Below are 18168 nucleotides of genomic sequence, written 5' to 3' on the forward strand. Positions count from 1 at the left end.
TGGCAGGAAGAGTGTTGGGAGTGTTGTTAAATGCCCTGCTTTCATTTTCTCTCTGCCTCACTCCATGTGATTGTATGTGCAGCTTCTGCCAGGGGTTGTTGATGCTGTGGATCCGCAGCCTTGGGGCTTTATCTAACACACATGCAATTGAACATACACACCTACAAGCTGCTCTCGGTGATGAGCTCTAGCAGCACCTCTGTGGCCTGAACAGCATCCCAGCTGAGTGTTTTGTCACAAGCACGCTGGAGACAGACTTCTCGCTGGCTGCAGTCTATTCCTAATGTGGTGTTGCAGTGCCTTTGCTATTTTTCTCAGGACTGTTGTATTGATAAGGCTGATAAGGCCAGGCGTAGCTCATCTCAGCCAGTCAGTTCCAGTTCATGCCTTATTGAAGGGCATGTGTTTATTGCCAGGGGTTGAACTTCAGTTTTTCTGTGATTAATCTAACTTGACCTCAAAACCATGTCATAGTTCTTTAGATGAACTTAAGTTGGGGCATGAGGTGTTGTGATGCTTCTCTTTGAAGTAAAGACCACATATTGCTGAGTCTCCATGGCCTGTCATAATTTCATTATCCACTTACAAAAAGCTAATGTATTTTTTTTAAATAGATGTCTAAATATTGACTTATTAAACAATATACCTTGGTACTACCCACAATGCTTAAATATGCCCAAATACATTGCACAATGCCTCTGCATTTTACCACAGATTTTAACAATAGAGGGTAGTTTTGCTATTGTCAGTGGTTGCACCAGAAGAGCAATTTTAAAAAGCAGCATTTTGACCTCAGGAACCTTTTCTAAGAAAGCAGGTCTTTTCCTCGGCCCCCTCCGTTTCAGCAGCAGGAACCAGAGGCTAAACAGAGTCCACAAGGGGAGGTTAAATCCTCAAAAAGTTCCCTGTTAAGAAGACAGCACTGCAGAGATTACCAAGGACCTCTGGAGAGGGACTTGCATAGCCCAGCATTTCTGATTTGTCAAGTTTTCGCAGCATTTCATTTCAGTCTTTCGCTCTCTGTCATGTCAGATTTAATATCCATCACTGCTCATACAATCTGATAGCCGTACAGCTGTTTATAAACACAACATTCAGAGTCAGACATTCATGCAGCTTCAATCAAATGAGGAGACACAGCACAGACTGCATGAACATCAGAATGAATGGGGATACAGAGCTTGAAAGCATTGAAATTAGAGCAATAGACCAATACTCTCTGGTAATATTACTCTGATTGTTTCACAGGGCTTTGCTCTACAGCACAAACACCTAAACCTCTGTAGAAATGTGTAATATTAGCAGATTGTAAGTGAATGGAGCTAACAAGCACTTCTTCGTGTTTGTACCTCCAAGTGGGAGGCAGCTGAGAAGACACAGCATGAAGTGAAAGGCTGCTGTGGTCTAGCGAGCTCCAGAATGAGAGATTGCTCCGACTGTGACAAGAAAACAGACTAAGAGTAGTAAAACATAATCTCTGATTGTTTCCCAGTGGTTATAAGACTCAAGAAAATACACATAAAACCTGACAGAAATGTGTATGACCACATTTTAAGTGGATGTTTTTGAGGTGAACTTCACCTGTTTGCGGAGTACTCTGATCAGCAGCGCACCCCCTGCCTCCACCTCACACAACATAGACATCAGCAGTTGTAACAATGATGTGATTTCGGGCTGTGCTGTTTCTGTTTCACAACAGCTGTGTTCTAAATTGTGGAAACATAACCCACAACTCTTAGAAGTGAGTAACTGGAGTTGATACAGCTGAAACAGACTTACTGGTTAACTGTCTTTGGAGGCTCCAGCAAGCTACCTAACCTAGCCAGAGTGTTCTTTAAAAAGCTCAACAAATGATTCATTTAAACTTTATTTAGAAACATACAGTAAAATGTAAACTTTAATTTAAAGCATTTATTATGAAACCTTGTATTCACCAATTTAATTTAAAAGCTTTTGCTGAATGTGTTGAAAACAACGGCATTATGGAAAATTTGTTTAGGTCACAAAAAGATTGTAGTAATTCCACTTGAATCAAACAGTCTGTAGACTCTTAGCAAGTGTAAGGCAGAAATATAAAACTATGAACATAGAGTGGAATTTTCTGAATTTTCTGAAAACATCTGAGATGGGTACAGGCCTGGCTGACCACAAATTAATTCCTTATTGTGGCTATTTCAAATACATCTTTATTTTTTAAAATTGTTTTACATTTATTAAACAGCACTTTGGTCAGCTGCTTTTAAAGTGCTTTAGAAATAAAACGCTACAGTATGGGACATTATTTGGACATTCCTGTTATATATCACACACTTTAGCATTTGTTAAAGCTGCCAACACCTACAGGACTTCAGTTAACTGCAACCTGATGTTTTCTTTAGGCTTCAGCAGTAGTACCTCAGCAACTCATTCCAGTTCAAATGTACATTTCTCCTTTAATATGTGGACTAGCATTATTAAGCTATTATACATTACTACAGGGCACCTGTCCCAGCTGCAGTCACTAGTAGATGTGATGGCTCATGAGGTAATTACCTACTGAGCTGGTGTATTTGCAACTGTAAGCTGAGACAGGGGTTCCCTTCAGGTAGCTCTCCCACTCAGGTCAGTGAACAGCTAATGACATTTAGAAGAAAGAGGATGAAAGAGATGGCAGTTGGTTGTAGCCAGTTGCACACTACCTTTGTCTTATTGTCTACCGTCTGTCTTAATCTCCCAGCAACCCTTTTCACACCACAAGGAGATCATGTTATTAGATCCCCTCCCATGGCTCATTTGTCATCCTGTAGCACTGCTCCTCCAGAGAGGGACTGCAGAGGAAGAAAAAAGAAAACAATATAAAAACCAGGAGATCACAACATCCAATGTTCATCATTTACAGACCAGAGTCTCTATCTTGTTCTTTCACAATCACACTGGATTGATATGCTTCCTTTACCACCAGTTTTAGCTTCACCGTCTCAGTTGTCTTGAGTTATACCATAAACAGTGCATAAGCTCACACACACATTCTCACACATTCTCAGCCTCCACTTTATCATCACAACTAGCTATGGTAAAAAGTAGTCTTAAGTATTGCCACAACCTCAGTTACATCAGTTGAATCTTTCCTCTTTGAGCCTGGTTGTTCTGTTGCTATTGGGGGAGGGAGTCAGCTAATTACAATAAACAAATATGCTCAAAGCTGCCTATGTGAGTTCGCACAGGTTAACAACTCTGCTATAAATGTTAAATGAATCTTAAAATAGGACAGTATGGCTTACAGTTGCCATAGAGATCTCAGCCTGACTGTGTGTACTTTCTTGGTTGGCAAAGTTTAAATTAATCTTAGACATGAATCTATGATACAGAGAAGAAATGAGTGATTGTTTTGGTGCTAAAAGTGCCTCTTTGATATCTATATAATGAGGCTTTTTCTGCATTGACTAACTTTGTTTTTACCCTCACTTTGCTTTGTAATAAAAATCTAACTCACTGTCATTAATGTTATGTATTAGACACAAGGCAGTCATTCTTAAACAATACCCGTTATGTCTTTCTCTTTCAACAGGTGGGACAGTCAAAATGATGCGTGGGTGGTGCAGCGTTGAGCCGTATTGATGGATGTGTTAAGAGACAGCAGTCTCACATTGATCGTGAAGACTTCAGAACCAGAGAATGCAAATACTGTGGAGAACACAGGTAACAGGAGCCTTTTTTTGCCATTAATTCCTCATAAACTTGACAACCAGCTGATATAACTTCAGCAGCATGTAAATTTTGTTCTTTTAATTCTTCGCAAATTAGCTTTGAACATTTAGAGAAACTTTTTTTTGTTGACGTAAAAGAAGAATTGTTTTAATTTACCCAGGAATATGCAAGCGCTTGAATATTTCTCCTGAATAAATGAAAGCTTTGAAGAGACAATTAGTATTAGCACATACCCTGGAACTAGCTTCCTTGAATTAGTTTTTTTGTTTTATCCTCGTTTTTAAGCTCTTTGACAAGAAATGGGGGAGCGTGAAACACATCCTGTCTTTTTAAAATGAGAAGTGGAAAAGAAACATTAAATGGGGCTTTTTAAGCTATTGTTAATCCACTCTGCTCATGCCTCCACAACTCGGAAATATGGCATCTACCCTCTACCATAAAAAATTGCAAATGTGTCAGCAGGTGCAGCCATTAATGCTGTCACACATGTTCACATTCATTAGCCTGGACAAAAAAGGCCTGTGGGTAAATGAAGCTTTATTTAGGTTTATTCTTTTTTTATTTAAGTTTGGTTGTTGCTATCATACCTCTCTGTGAAGATGTTAACATAAATCATCTGTTCTATCTCAGCTTTCCTACATATATTCCATTTCAAATTATAATTTCTTTTCTATATGCATATAATGTCTCAGATTTCTAGGCTACTTATTTTTTAACCACATATATGTATTACGATAAGATATGGTTTTAAACTTCTATTGTTAACATGAATGTTAAACTCTAACCTTCTATTTTATTAAGTTCCAAATTATTGCCAGGAAATTGCAGCAGGTGCCTGACAGACATTACAACAAAATAGAGATCCAGAGATCTCGAGAGGGAAAAGGGAGGGTAAATGAAGGACAGGAAAGATGAACTGTTAATTAGGAAACACGAATTGCTGTGCATAGTTCCATCTCTGTCAGGTTGCATGTCAGTGCTCCATCAAATACAGGTATGTTTGACGTTGGATGCTAACAAAAACATGCAGTAGAACCTGCTGCACATGGTGAATACTCACAGTTCTCCATAAAATCTCTGGAAAACATAAGCATCTTGTTTAAAGTTAATGTGATACACAGTTAGAGTGAAATTCCAGCTTTGTGAAACCTGCAGAAAAATATTAATCCACAGTGAAACATGACATTTAGTAAATTTTTCTAGTTGATTAGAAAAACAAAATGACCATCTAAATTTACCATCTTCAAAATCTCCTCCTGATCAATACTTTACAGAGCTCTGGAGCAGACTTTTGCACTTTTTTCTTCACTTATGTGTCATAAACTCATTTAGCATTAATTCACACAAAATATTACTTTTTGTAAATAAGACAACCTGCCTTTTCCTTTTGAGGTGCTTGTTTAACTGTTTAACTCTGCAATGTCATACGCTACTGTTTTTCCACCATGTTTTAATGTAATTTACTAAATTTAACTAAAAATTGCTTGATAACTGTTAAATAATCAATTTTTCACAGGATATGTGCAGCATTTTATGTTCATTTTATCTGTAATAAATGCAGCCATAGTGCTATAGTGTCCCTAAGTAGAATAATTTTGATATATTGTAAATAGTTCACTTTGAAGAAATTAATTCTATTTCTTTAATTGTAGCATGATTGCAGTCTGGATTTGGCACAGCTTTTAAGCAAATGGGGTGGATAAGTTTTGAAAGTTATAAAATAAAATCATAGAGGCAGGACAGACAAACATTGTTCATTCAGTTAAATGCCTGCAGCCCAATTCTTTTTTAAGGACCCACCAGTGTGCACATTTACCAAGTCTCATTTAGTGACGTAACTTCTGACCCTGTTATTCACCTCTACCCACGTTTGCATAGCCAGACTAATCTCCTTGTCTCAACAAGTACACCTGGTACATTTAATTATCTCACAATCGTTTGCCTTTGGTATGGGCATAAATTAAGAGAGTTTTTCTGTAATTCACAGTTTATATGAGAAATGCTGCAATAAAATCAAGTGTCAGCATACCAACAGATGATGTTTAGAGGATGTTTTGCAGATAGATTGAGGAAAATACTTGTATGTCCTAAAACTAATAACAGTTGATTTATGTGGTGCTATACGCAGCATTGAAAGGGTCTTTGTGGTGATGGAACCAGTGTTAAAACATAAGATTGACCGAGATGTTTATAACCATCCATACATCCATAAAATCAGAACCATTCAGTTCTTCATCAGAACTGGACGTCATTAAAAACAGACTTTTTTTTGTGTCCGGTTATAAAGTGGATTTTGGAAACAGTAACAAGTTTGCTTCTCCTGGATGGGGAAGAGAATGTCACCTGAAATATGTGCCCGATTAGCAGCTGTATGCCAGTTGCCAACATCCAGTGAGAGAGACTTAACCAAGCACCACAGATCCTAAGATAAGGTTTATCTTAATGTTTCAGCTCTGGCCAGGCTCAGTGGGGACTGACGGGTCCCCGCTGTGAGCTTCACAAAGATTATCCTCAGCACTCGCCTGCTCCTCAAGAGACATCCAGAGGAAGCGAGAGGGAGAGAAAGTAGGACCATCAAAAAATAGAGGAATGGGTGAAAGCGACTCCATTGAGCAAGAATAGGGTATCTCTTTGAGCAGGATGACAATGAATCATGCTGCAGTTACTCACCACTTAATATGAACATCCTGTACTGACTGGATTGATCCTCTACCACCATTCACAAAATGTCATATAGTGGAGATGGAGTGAGAAAAGCTTCTGTGGCTGACCGACCAGCTGGATGAGTGAACACCCCAGGCGGCTGAGCTGCAGAACGGCCAGCTCTGCATTTTACGGATGTAAAAATCTCCGTATAACGGGGATAAGGAGCTGGAAGTTCTGTGTGTGTGAGCAGAAAACGGTGGAAGAATAGATGGAAAGTGGGATGGCTGGAAAGAATTATTTCAAAAAGCCATTAAAAGGAGGAAACGGTCATGTCAGCGGTTTTCATTTGCGTTGCTCCTCATATTGTGAGATTTGATCTAATTTATTTGGTTGCTTTGGATGAAAATGTGAATTTAATTTGGCTAAATATCTGGAATACATGGTCTTCATGTAAGACTGTCTCGTACATTTCTGTTTTTATCACATTTGTACGGTGACTGTAAGTAATGAAAGGAAAAGGCTTGTGTGGCATCTGACACGTTATTAGATAGGGCCACAGGCGCCAACTAGTCTCTCTGCTCATGTCCATGACCATGTCCCTCGGCATGGGCTTGTTTTCCTGCAGAGCTGCCTGGCACAGAGCAGCTCAAGGTTTACCTCAGGTGGATGAAGTCCTGAGTGTTATAGCTAGAAACAGAGAAAGAGAGAGAGAGATGTGACTCTGAGAGCTCAGAGTGCTAACTGGTCTGGTCTGGTCTTAACTAGTTTGGCGGTGGTCGGGCTGTCTAGCATGGCTGGGCTTGGCAGCACTGGGGATCAGAAGATCACCACCACCTGCCAGCAGCCGGGGTCCTTCCATATGCTCAGTGGTGAATGTCCATCGCAGATTGCATGAACTGTGTTGCATCCAGCCTCAGCTTCTATTCAAGGAGCATCTCTGCTGATAACACCATTACAGAACCACAACTGTGTTGGGTTGATATCACAGTGTTTTTTTTTTTTCTTTAGCGTGTGTACTATTCTCTCCACAAGCTGGATATTGAGTCCTGGCAGCAGTAAGCATTTTGGATGTCTATCTTGTGTACATTTGCCCGTTCTGATGCAGTAGTAACATTATGCTGTACCATATCAACGAAAAATGAGGCTGCTGATCCCCCTTTGACCTCTAATGTCAAACTCGATTTGTCAGCTATAGTCATCGCTGCAAGACCTTGTGTGTGTATAAGTGTGTGTGCGTATGTGTGTGTGTGTTTATGTACCTGTCTGACTGACTGATCTGTGGCACATTCTGAACAGCTGAAGAGCTAATGGTCCAGCTGGAGACAGATGGCCTCTCGATAACACTATACCCCCAAGCCAATACTCACACTCTATCACTCTCCCTCTTATACACACACGCTTACACACACACATGCGCATAAACACTCATGAGTGTACACACGTTTTTTTTTTGTAACATTTGAGGCTGGTTAGGATAGATTGTTAATCCATTATAAACCTGGAAGAAATACATTTCTCAATATGAGTTTAATGTTTCACGGCCATTTTGAACAATCTTTTGGCAACATTAGGTGGCAGCTTAGGTTTCTTGCGAGCACAAGGGGGATAAAGGCTGTGAAAATCTCTCCTCTTTTCTGGCCTTTCCTGTTTCTTTGGCTTTACCTCTTTACAGAGCTACCAAAAGAGATAACAAAATTTTTCTTTACTTTTGTCTTGAGCTTTAGAAAATCTGCTGTCCACATATAATTTAAATATACACAATTAAAATTTCAATCAAAATTTGAAAGGATTTTAAAGTCGTTTATAGAATAGTAAACATAGAAAAGTGTCTAAATTGAGCTTACACAGGAGCATGTGTCAGTCACATGCTTTCGCTCTGAGGTCATCCTGGCTCACAGACTGAAAGGAGCTGATGGCAAACGCCTCGCTAGGATGCTTCTGCCGCCTCTGACAAGTTCCTGCTATCACAGTTTTCTGACTCTTGAGAAGAAAATGCGTGAAGAATTATGTTTCTGCTGAGGTTTTTTTTATTGATGGACAACAGTAGCGTTGTTGTATGCAGTATGTTGTTAGCATGCGTTCTTGTTGCTCTAGTGTGTCCGCAGGCCGCAAACCCAGAGAGACCGGCTCTCAGAAATTTCATTACCTCATTAAATCCCTCGCAAATCAAATCCATATTCAAAGATTTACTCATCACCAATGCAACCATGCCCAATGCTGTTTGCTAAGCAGTCATCCCCCTCAAGCATTTATCACTACCTCAATAGTGATTAGGCGCATCCATTCTAAAATGGGGGTTGTTGCTAGTTAACCTCTGTGAGCACATTAATTGCTGTGCTACATTTTTCAATTTTAATTTTTTTTTCCTGGCATTGTATTAAAGAATATGTGTGAGGCAGCAGCTTGGGATTGTGGAAGGGGAGGCAGATGTAGATGATATTGGTTATACAGTCTCCAACATATGGGCCTGTCGTGTCCCATGTGTACATACCTGCCTGCGCTGCTGTCATCTAATTATGCAGAGCAAACAAAGCGATCTGCCTGCTGCTACAAGCCTGTTTCTCTAAGTTTTGATTGTTATACATCAAATGGGCGTCTTCAACTGATTTAGACATTGTCACAAATTACTTCTAGTAAAATCACAAAGCTGTACTTTTAGTTTACCGATTGCTGTTATTGTTGCTGCCAGTCTGTGTAATTTCATGGTATGTTGGCACCTTAAAGCTAAGTTAGAAATGTACCTAAAAGGAAGGTGAAATAAAGCACGACAACTGCATTTTTTTACATATGTGAAGTAGAGTGCAGAGATTGCATATAGCTATATCATGATATGGACAATTTATGGATGTTGATATTATAAAATTGACCTCAATGTTGGCATATAGTGCCCTTCAGTTTCAAACGTTCACACCATTTCCTGAGGTCTAAATGAAATGGCCATGGCATGCTTTACTCAAAATACCACAGCAGGACAGTATAACAATCCAACATTCGCCACTATAAATTAAACACTTCTGTTCACATTCATCTGCTTAAAGGTGTTAAGTGACCCACCTACTACTCTACCCCTCTTTCCTGCAGGGTTCCCCTCCTTTATGACAGGTAGTACTCAATAATCCTTGAATAAAAGTATCACTCTATGAAAGCACATTAAATGAATAGCTTGAGAGCTCACACTAGCACACAGAAAACTGATCTCAAACTATCACTAACCTGACAGAGAAATACCTCCGAGGCAGTTTTATTCTAAAATACTTGCATTCCCCTCGTCTACAGCTCTGCCACGGACAGTCAGTGTTTCTCTTTTAGGAATAGTCTTGTGAGTCACGCTTTGAATTGGCCCAGGTTGTTAAAACACCGCAACACATAACGAAACAGCCAGCTGGCAGGTTTATACTCCAGTCAAATCTCATGTAGTAGTTCATCCATCACATATTGTGGCTCCATAAACCCAGGGCTTCACTGTTTCTTCTTTCTGTGTTTTCTGTAGGTTTTTAGAGGCCAGTCCTAAAAAATTATGCTTAGATTGGTAAAGAAGAAGTTTGGTCAGGTTATACTGTAGCTGAGCCAGTGATGGTGCATTCGGGTCAAATGGATAAGTTGGACTTTCCTACATTAAATATGAAAAATAAATAAATAAAGACCACACGTTAGAAATCAGATTACCTTGTGTGAATTTAAAACATCAAAAAGCAGCTTGTTTGATCATCAGCAGCTCATTTCTATCCATCCATTTTCTGCCGCTTATCTGGAGTCGGGTCGCAGGGGCAGCTGCCTAAGCAGGGAAACCCAGACTTCCTTCTCCCCGGCCACATTCACCAGCTCATCCGGAGGGATCCCGAGGCGTTCCCAGGCTAGCCGAGAGATGTAGTCCGTCCAGCATGTCCTGGGGCCTCTTTCCAGTGGGACGTGCCTGGAACACCTCACCAGGGAGGCGTCCAGCAGGCATCCTGACCAGATGCCCGAGCCACCTCATCTGGCTCCTCTCGATGCGGAGGAGCAGCGACTCTACTCTGAGTCCCTCCCGGATCACTGAGCTTCTCACCCTATCTCTAAGGGAGAGCCCGGCCTTGCTTTGTCATCATCATAGGGGTGATTTGAGCTGCCGAGATGGCAGCTCAGGGAGGAGAACAGCTCATTTCTTTCCTAAATAAACTGTTTAACTACTGATGAGAATTTGCTATAACAAAATGGCAAAGCAAAATGCAGGAACTAAAGAATTTTAGTTTAGCACCTCTGTGGTACATTGAATGCATCTTTATCTCAGTTACCCACAGCAAATCTGAACAGCTCACTGAATGACAAAGTGGAAACAAACAAACAAAATGCCACATTTTTTTCTTCCTGTTTTTGAGTAAAAATCTTTTCTTTTTTTTTTTCTCCCACAATATGTCCCCTAAATTTAGTTATTATATTACGTTTGGGTTAGACTTAAAGTAGCCATCCAGTATAGTGCTGTTGTATATTTCCATAAACTAGCTGATTTCTGTAATACTAATGAACATATTTTCTGTTGTTTAAATGACCACTTTGATCGTAATATCTATACCATTTACTTGCTATTATACAATTGAATGAATGTTACATTTCTGCAAATCACATGCAAGTCGCTAAAGACTCATTTTCACTCATGCAGAGACATTACACTGCCTCTAAGCATATGATGTAACTGTTTATTGTAGACTATTAAATAAACTGCTTACATTTCTAAGAGCTCTTTATCACTTCAATGTCTGTCTCCAGTTTAGTTTCAGATGCGGCAGGTGACTTCACTTGTCATGTTATAGAGTCAGTTTTTACATTTAAATGTCTGACAATAATGGGTATTAAGTTATCGAACTTGAGTTGTTAATGCCTCTTATTGAATCTGGTACAAAAAGTGATTAAGTAATGTTTGAGACTGGCATCACAAAATGACATCTAGTGCTCCAGGGGGATAATTGATACTAATTACATTTGAGCAGCCTAGAAGAATGTGAGGGTAACTACAGAATAAAAACAATGTTCAGACTTACAGTTCAAAGAGCTGAAATCTTTTTCTTTTTTTCCTGTAGGAGTATGTGAGCAGAGTGGTGAACTGAGTCTGTGCGGGCTAGTCGATGCTGCTCTCCCTCCATCCTCCTTACCTTCTCCTGCTGCAGAGACTTCACAGCGGCCCTGCCTGACACACCAGAGGACCACTACCACATCACCATCCCTCCCCCTGCCCCTTGTCGCTGACCCCTCTCTGGACCAAGCAGTGGCCCCCTGCCCTCCCTCCAATGACACTCCATCCCCTGTAGTCCCCCATCTTCAACGTGCTCCTACACCGCTTCCCACCCCAGCTGTAAACTCCTGGGACCCACCAGGAGGTACCCAGAAAACTTCCCTTCCGCTGCCTGTTGCCCTCCCTCTGTCAGCTGCAATGATGGAGCCTGGCGCTGTCTCCACTCTGACTGAGGAATGTCTTCTTCAGCCTGCCCGAACCTGCCTTGGTTGCTTTATTGAAACACGGGATGCTGGTGACGCCAATTCCATCCAGAATCCACCCCATGACCCCAACGTCAACTCCGATACAGACCCTGGACTAAGTGTTCGGATAGGGGATGTGAGCCGAGAGGACTTCTCTGACATCAACAACATCAGCATCCAGTGCCTGAGCCATGCAGGGGAGACAGTGAGTCACTATGGGGAGCAGCTCCTCTCTGACCAGCTTCTTAGCTTTCCCCTGCCAAAAGCCCCAAGTGAGGGCAAGAGAGCAGATGGGAACAAAACAACAGAGGAGTGTGATGACCCAGAGGATGATGCAACAGCTAAGAACTTGTATGAGGGACTGTTACTGGACAAGGTTAGTGGAGAAGAGGTCCTGTTGGCTAATGCCAGTCAAGACTGGGGTTATTTTGAGTCTTTCATCAGTGAAAGTAAGATGGAACTGCTGGACCTTTGTTCTAAGAATGAACTATCTGTCAACCTTTTCTCTGAGGAGGATGTTGACAATCTATTTGATGATGAAGATGATGATTCAACGTTAAGCAGTGATGTCTGCTCTCTGAAGATTCGTTATGAGTCTTTCCAGGACAACATGAGGGAAAAAACAAATGTGCTCCAGGAGGAGACACAGTTTAACTTCTTCCCGAGCGTCCTGGCCAACTGTGCAAAGAAAGATGAAGGAGCATCAGTCTTGAGGAGGAGCACAGAGGAGCTACAACCCAAAACGGATGAGCTCATTGTGGAGGCAGCACAAGAAGGGAAAGCTGGGGACTGCAGTGGTAGGAGCCCTCTTGATGGCTCTCAAGGCTCCCCTATGTCCACCTCCAAAGTCAGCTACCTAATAGACTTTAATTCCACAGAGGAGTCAGGAGAATTCAGTGATGACAGCTCCTGCACTGGCTCCTCCTTAGACACCCTGCAGGAGGGCAAGTTTAAAAAGGGTCACTCAAAGAGATTCCTCAGTCCCTCAAACCCTCTGAATTACGGCTTGCGTTCCAAGAGAAAAGTCCGATACAGTGATGATTACTTATATGATGTTGACTCGCTTGAGAGTGAAAAGAATGCTGAGAAAAAAGAGAAAGCTCCTTCTGGTCAGAAAGAGGAGGAAGATGTAGACTGGTGCCCCAAAAAACGTCGGAAATCTTGTCGCAAAGAGCCGCCCGTGGTCATCAAATACATTATTATCAACAGGTTTAAAGGAGAGAGACTCATGTCAGTGAAACTGGGCAAGCTGGACCCTGTGGATGCAACTGTGAGCCTAAACGCTGACACAGTAAGCAAATATGAGACACTGGCTCCTCTGAAGGATTTCTGGCAGGAGAAGCAAAGAGAGAGACAGGAACAGCTTAAGCTGGCTGCCAGAGATAAACAACAACGTGGTTTTCATCTAAATGGACGCCATCATCGCCCTTTCAATTCTAGTCATCCCAAAAGGAAATACAAGATTGCAAACAGGCTTAAGGTTCAGAGGATTCACACTGTGGAGCAATCAGCAACAGCACAGGGCTCTCCTCTCTCTGATCAGGGCCAGGGCGGTGTCACTAAAGAGGAGGCCACCCCTACGGTAGGAGAAATAATAGCAACCCCATGCCTCCCAGTCACATTAGAAACAAACTCTATCATGCACACAGTCACAACCAAGAGCCGCTCCCAGGAGAGGGAGGAGAGGGAGGGGAGGAGATTGGGAGGAAATAAAACAGTCAGGATAAGAAAATTCAAAAGCGAAGCCAGGCTGAGGAGCAAGAAAATGAAAGAGGCAGAAGGAGAGGAGGGGAGGAGCGTGACAAATGAAACGGATGCCTGTGTCACTGCGGCACAGATTGAAGACCCTACTGCTGGGGTAGAACAGGCGGGCATTAGTTCAACTACAGTCAAACCCCATTTCTCTGACAATACCACCACTGCTCATGCATCTGAAGAGAAATTTCCCTTTATTTCATCCACCTGCTCTGCTGAAAAAGCTCCCTCCACAGACGAGGTGGAGACGGGTGTCCCTGTCATCCCAGGAGGCTACCTGCAGACCCTGTTAGATGCTACAGACTCCTCTGGTGAAGCAACTATCTCCTATTTCCCCCAGCAGTCCTCTAGGCAGCAGTATTCTTTGGGGCTGTCCCTGGAGGAGAAACAGTTTGCGTCTCTCCAGCTCGCTCAGAGCTGCGTCCTCTCCCCGCCCTCTGAGTCAGAGCTCCAGCAGTCTCCCCAGAACTGCCCTAGCTTCCCCCAGATGTGGCACCCACAGCTCTGTGCAAGTCACAGCCAGAGCTTTGGGCCTGAAACCCCTGAGACTCCCATCTTACCCAACAACTTCCCAGCTGCTGTGCCCCTGAATGACAGTCTGCCAGTGTCTAACTACAGCCAGCTGAGCCCTGAGGCTGACAGGTTGCTTTATGAGAAGAGCTACCTGACTGAGGCGGGGCTACAGCCTGGGGCAGATCTGCAAGTGTGTCAGTCTGCCTGTGTAGAGGGCCAGGTGCAGTACCAGAGAGGGTCCCTGTGCACAGACAATGGTAGGCTCATCAGCTATGACTCAGTGGGCTCTCTGTCAGCTTCCTCCAGCAATTACAGCTCTCTCAGCCTCAAATCTTGTGAGCGAGAGGGTGAGGAGGAGGGCCGAGACAGCTTCTTAGCTCATTGCAGTCCTAAAGTGGTGATTCAGCAGAGTGTGGATGCCCTTACCCCACTCAGGGAGTCCTCAGACCTGCTGGATATCTCTAACTTCACTCCTGACAAGTTCAGACACTCATCACTGTCAGAGCTTTCTCCTCCTGAGACCCCCAACCTGTCCCCCCAGGTGGTGGGGCGTGAAATGAAGATGGCAGGGAATGCTGGAGAATATCAGGATGTGAATGATATGACTATGGACTGCAACAGGGAGGTAAAGTGGAACTGTGATGCTGTACGGCAACAGGAGCACACAGCAAATGCCTACACAGTGGAGGAGAGTCAGTTTCCACTGCACAACTTTAACGGTCAGGATGTCATAGGTTTAGATAAAAAGGAGCTGGGAGCTGCTGAATTTGATGAACAGACTGGTGAGATTTTGGCTGGTGCAAAAAGCATAAAATCAAAGAGGAAAGGGAGTTGCAAACAGACAGCTGCAGGACAGAGTCAAAAGAAAGCTCGGGCTCCCAGAGCTCCCAAGGCAGAAAAGGTCAAGACTCCCAAACAGAACTCTCGGTCCACCAAAAAGATAAAGGCCATGTTAGAGGGCAAGGCAGCAAAGAACCAGGCAGGTGGTTGTGGCACAGGCCTGACTGACAGTAGCAGCACTGGGGACTGGCCTGGCACTGGCTGGTCAGAGAGTAACAGCCTGGTAGCAGATGACCAGAGAGAATTTGAGGAACCCTCCAATATTCTGTCCAACATTGTCTCTGGCATGGCTGAAGTCCAAAGGTTCATGATGGCCTCCATTGAGCCACTGTGGAATCCCATGTCTGAGGCCTGCATGCCCTCCGAGGCCAACAGCCTCAACCTAAAGACCCTCAAAATCTTGGCAGGAACAGAGGCTGACCTGAAGAAAAAAGGAGCTGTGTTAACAGGAGCTGGCAGAGGCAGAAAGGCGGGCGGAAAGGGAAGCAAAAACCAGGCCAAATTCACCCCCACTCATCCCTTATTCCCTCAACTAGCGCTGGGCTGTAATATGTTTGATAAACCCAACTTTATTAACCCAGGGCCTGCACACAAAAAGCTCTACCGTCACAAGACAAGTGCAAAGTTCCCTCGGATTGAGACACTGAAGGGGAAGCGAGCTGAGAGAGACCCAAATAAGGACATAGCACTGATGACCTCTTTTGAGAAACTGAGGTAATATTTTGTTATCAGCTGCTGTTTTTCCCCTTTCTCATCCCTTCCCCCCTCACTACCTGCTCAGCCCTCCCTCCCAAACATACCTACACTGAGGCTATGCCAGAGCTGCATGAGTACTACGTTTCCCTTGACTCCTTCCACTTCCTTTTAACCCACCTGAAGAGGAAATTAATATCTGCATGACAAACTTCTTGTACTTTGCAAACTACCTATTGAGTGATTGTGTCAAGCTTGATTGAGATTTGAAACGACCATGGCTGCATTTTTTTCTTGCTTTTGTTGTTTCTGCTTTGTTTGTTCTTCTTATAGTCGTTTTTGTTTTACTTTTGTCTGAAAAAAAAGAACAAGCCTTGAAAACAGTTCAGTCGCCTTTTTGAAGAACTTTGTTTTTGTATTTTCTCAGCAAAACTAGCTCCCCTGAATTATATATTTATTTCCCTTTCCCCTAAAAATGTAGCTATATACACAAATGCATTGAGTGACATCTACGCACCCCCCCTCCTCATCTGTTTTTGTATGCAGAATATGGATGTCCTGTTGTTGCTGTCCTTCATACACTGCCTGGCTCATTGCAAGAGGGAAACCTACAATTAATGAGCTCTATTTAAACCCAAGACATCTTTACCACACGAGATGGGACCATTTTGTATTGATGACATATCAGACGTTGTCTTTTTCCCCCTAAGAGTTGGAATAACTCCCATTTCTTTTAATTGAGCATTTCTTTCTTTCTTTTTCCCCTGGAGTTTAGAGGAACTGGTGATCAAAATTTACATTTTTACGCCTTGCAAATTCATAAAAGCTCCACCCACAGAGTATTTTTGTCAATGTTGTTGTACAGGGACATGCAATATTTGCAAAAAAGAAAAAAGAAAAAAAAGATTATAATCTTAAAATCAATGTGCCAAAAGTAACAATGCTGTGTAAATGACCTCTTATATATGTGTGAATATTGGCTGTTCCTCTTTTCTATCCATTGGAATATTGGCTGCTCGGGTTGGAGACTCCTTACAGAGACTTGCAACTACAGGAATTCTTTGAGACTTTTTCTCTCTTCTCTGATGAAAGGCACCAACAGCTGGCAGTGGTACACCACCACTTACTAAACCAAATCAGAAAGACTGAATTCTCCTAGTTTCCCCCACTTTGTTTGCCAAATTCAATTTACCTCAACATCGCCTGGCACTGAGAAGCAACAAAAGAGAGGCAAAGGGGAGATCTGCTCTGAAGGCCACTGCAGAGGAAGGAGATGAAAAAAAAAAATTCAAACAAGCTCTCTGGACCAACGAGAGTGTAGTCGTGTATATGTCTGAGGGAAAGCAAGGGAGTTATTTGTCATTTGGGGCTGGGCCTCACTGAATAGCTGTTTGTACTGGAAATTTCAGGCAGATTATTACACACAGAGATTCTGATGCATGCATCAGCTGTGAATGGACAATTTTGCAGTTTGGTTTATTGTGAATGTGAAAGCAGTTTTCAGTACAAATGGAATCAGTAGTCGTGTAAATGAAGGAAAGCATGTCTTTGCAATTGCTCAACATGGAAATTTTACTTCTGTCTTACCTGAAATGATCATTTAAAACTGTAACATTCTTATTCTCGTACATTTTATTTCTTAACACTGCCTTACTTTATAAGTTGCGCCACTGGTGTCTCATATTATTGAGTTTACTTTTCATATCATGTCTAAATTGAACCTCTTTTCTTTTTGGTTTACAAGGTACCTTTTCTTTATAAGTCCTTTCCTGTCATTTCAGTTTGAATGGGTCAATATTCTGGCAGAAAATATTGTCACCAGTAATTCAAAGCCACAAATAGAAGGGCACAAATGGAAAAAAAAATCATTATTACTATCTGATCCAGTGTATTCCCCACGTCATTACTATCAATTACTTTGGGCTCATTCACTACCTCAGAGCACTGAAATAAACATCTAAAAATCCACCTTAAAATGAACCATACAATCATATTTAATCAGGTATAAAATCTTTAGAATTTACACACTGAAGGGATTTCAGGAGAAATGCAGAGCCAATCAAACAGTTACAGAGTGTGTTTTACAAACATGTACTGAAACAAGGCTTATACTTTCTCTGTCTTTTGAACAGTAATATGATTTTTGAACATTGCAGTAATTACATGAGGCTGCATGGAGATGTGCGGGCAAATTGATTGATTGATTTGAAAACAGGCCTTGTCACGCTGGATATGGCAATTCTGACACACAGGTTATAGTAATTGATTGCTTGCATAAGGCATAGATCATAATCAATCTTTCTGTGTCTATTTCTTTTTTTCCCCCTCTCTTCTCTGCCATGATCCTTTGTTTCTTTTTATTAGTGTATCAGGGTTAGGACCAAGACAAGCTGCTGATGGGAAGCTTCACATGGGCTGCAGGCCCATTTAGTCTGCCTTCTCTCATTTCTGCCTATTGTCAAATTGAATGTACTTATCCGAGTTCATAATCTTTTGTTTTCCTTCTTTTTACTTCTATTTAAAAAATGTGCCACTGTTGAGCTGCCTCATGTTAATGGTGCTAAGAAAGCTGACAATTGTTTT

At 42.1% G+C, this 18168-nt stretch overlaps 1 protein-coding gene across 1 annotated transcript in view; it reads left to right on the top strand.

Moving 5' to 3' along the window:
• nexmifb (neurite extension and migration factor b) overlaps positions 1-17112 on the top strand; it is a 62477-nt gene extending 45365 nt beyond the window's left edge. Inside the window, exons 2-3 of the mRNA XM_041991034.1 lie at positions 3548-3678; positions 11388-17112. Of these exons, the coding sequence (XP_041846968.1) occupies positions 3597-3678; positions 11388-15610 (4305 nt within the window). The 5' untranslated portion in view covers positions 3548-3596 and the 3' untranslated portion in view covers positions 15611-17112. The remainder of the gene's footprint in view (positions 1-3547; positions 3679-11387) is intronic.
• The last annotated feature ends 1056 nt before the right edge of the window (positions 17113-18168 follow it).

The sequence above is a fragment of the Melanotaenia boesemani genome, chromosome 7, assembly GCF_017639745.1.
Source record: "Melanotaenia boesemani isolate fMelBoe1 chromosome 7, fMelBoe1.pri, whole genome shotgun sequence".
Classification (NCBI taxonomy): Eukaryota; Metazoa; Chordata; class Actinopteri; order Atheriniformes; family Melanotaeniidae; genus Melanotaenia; species Melanotaenia boesemani.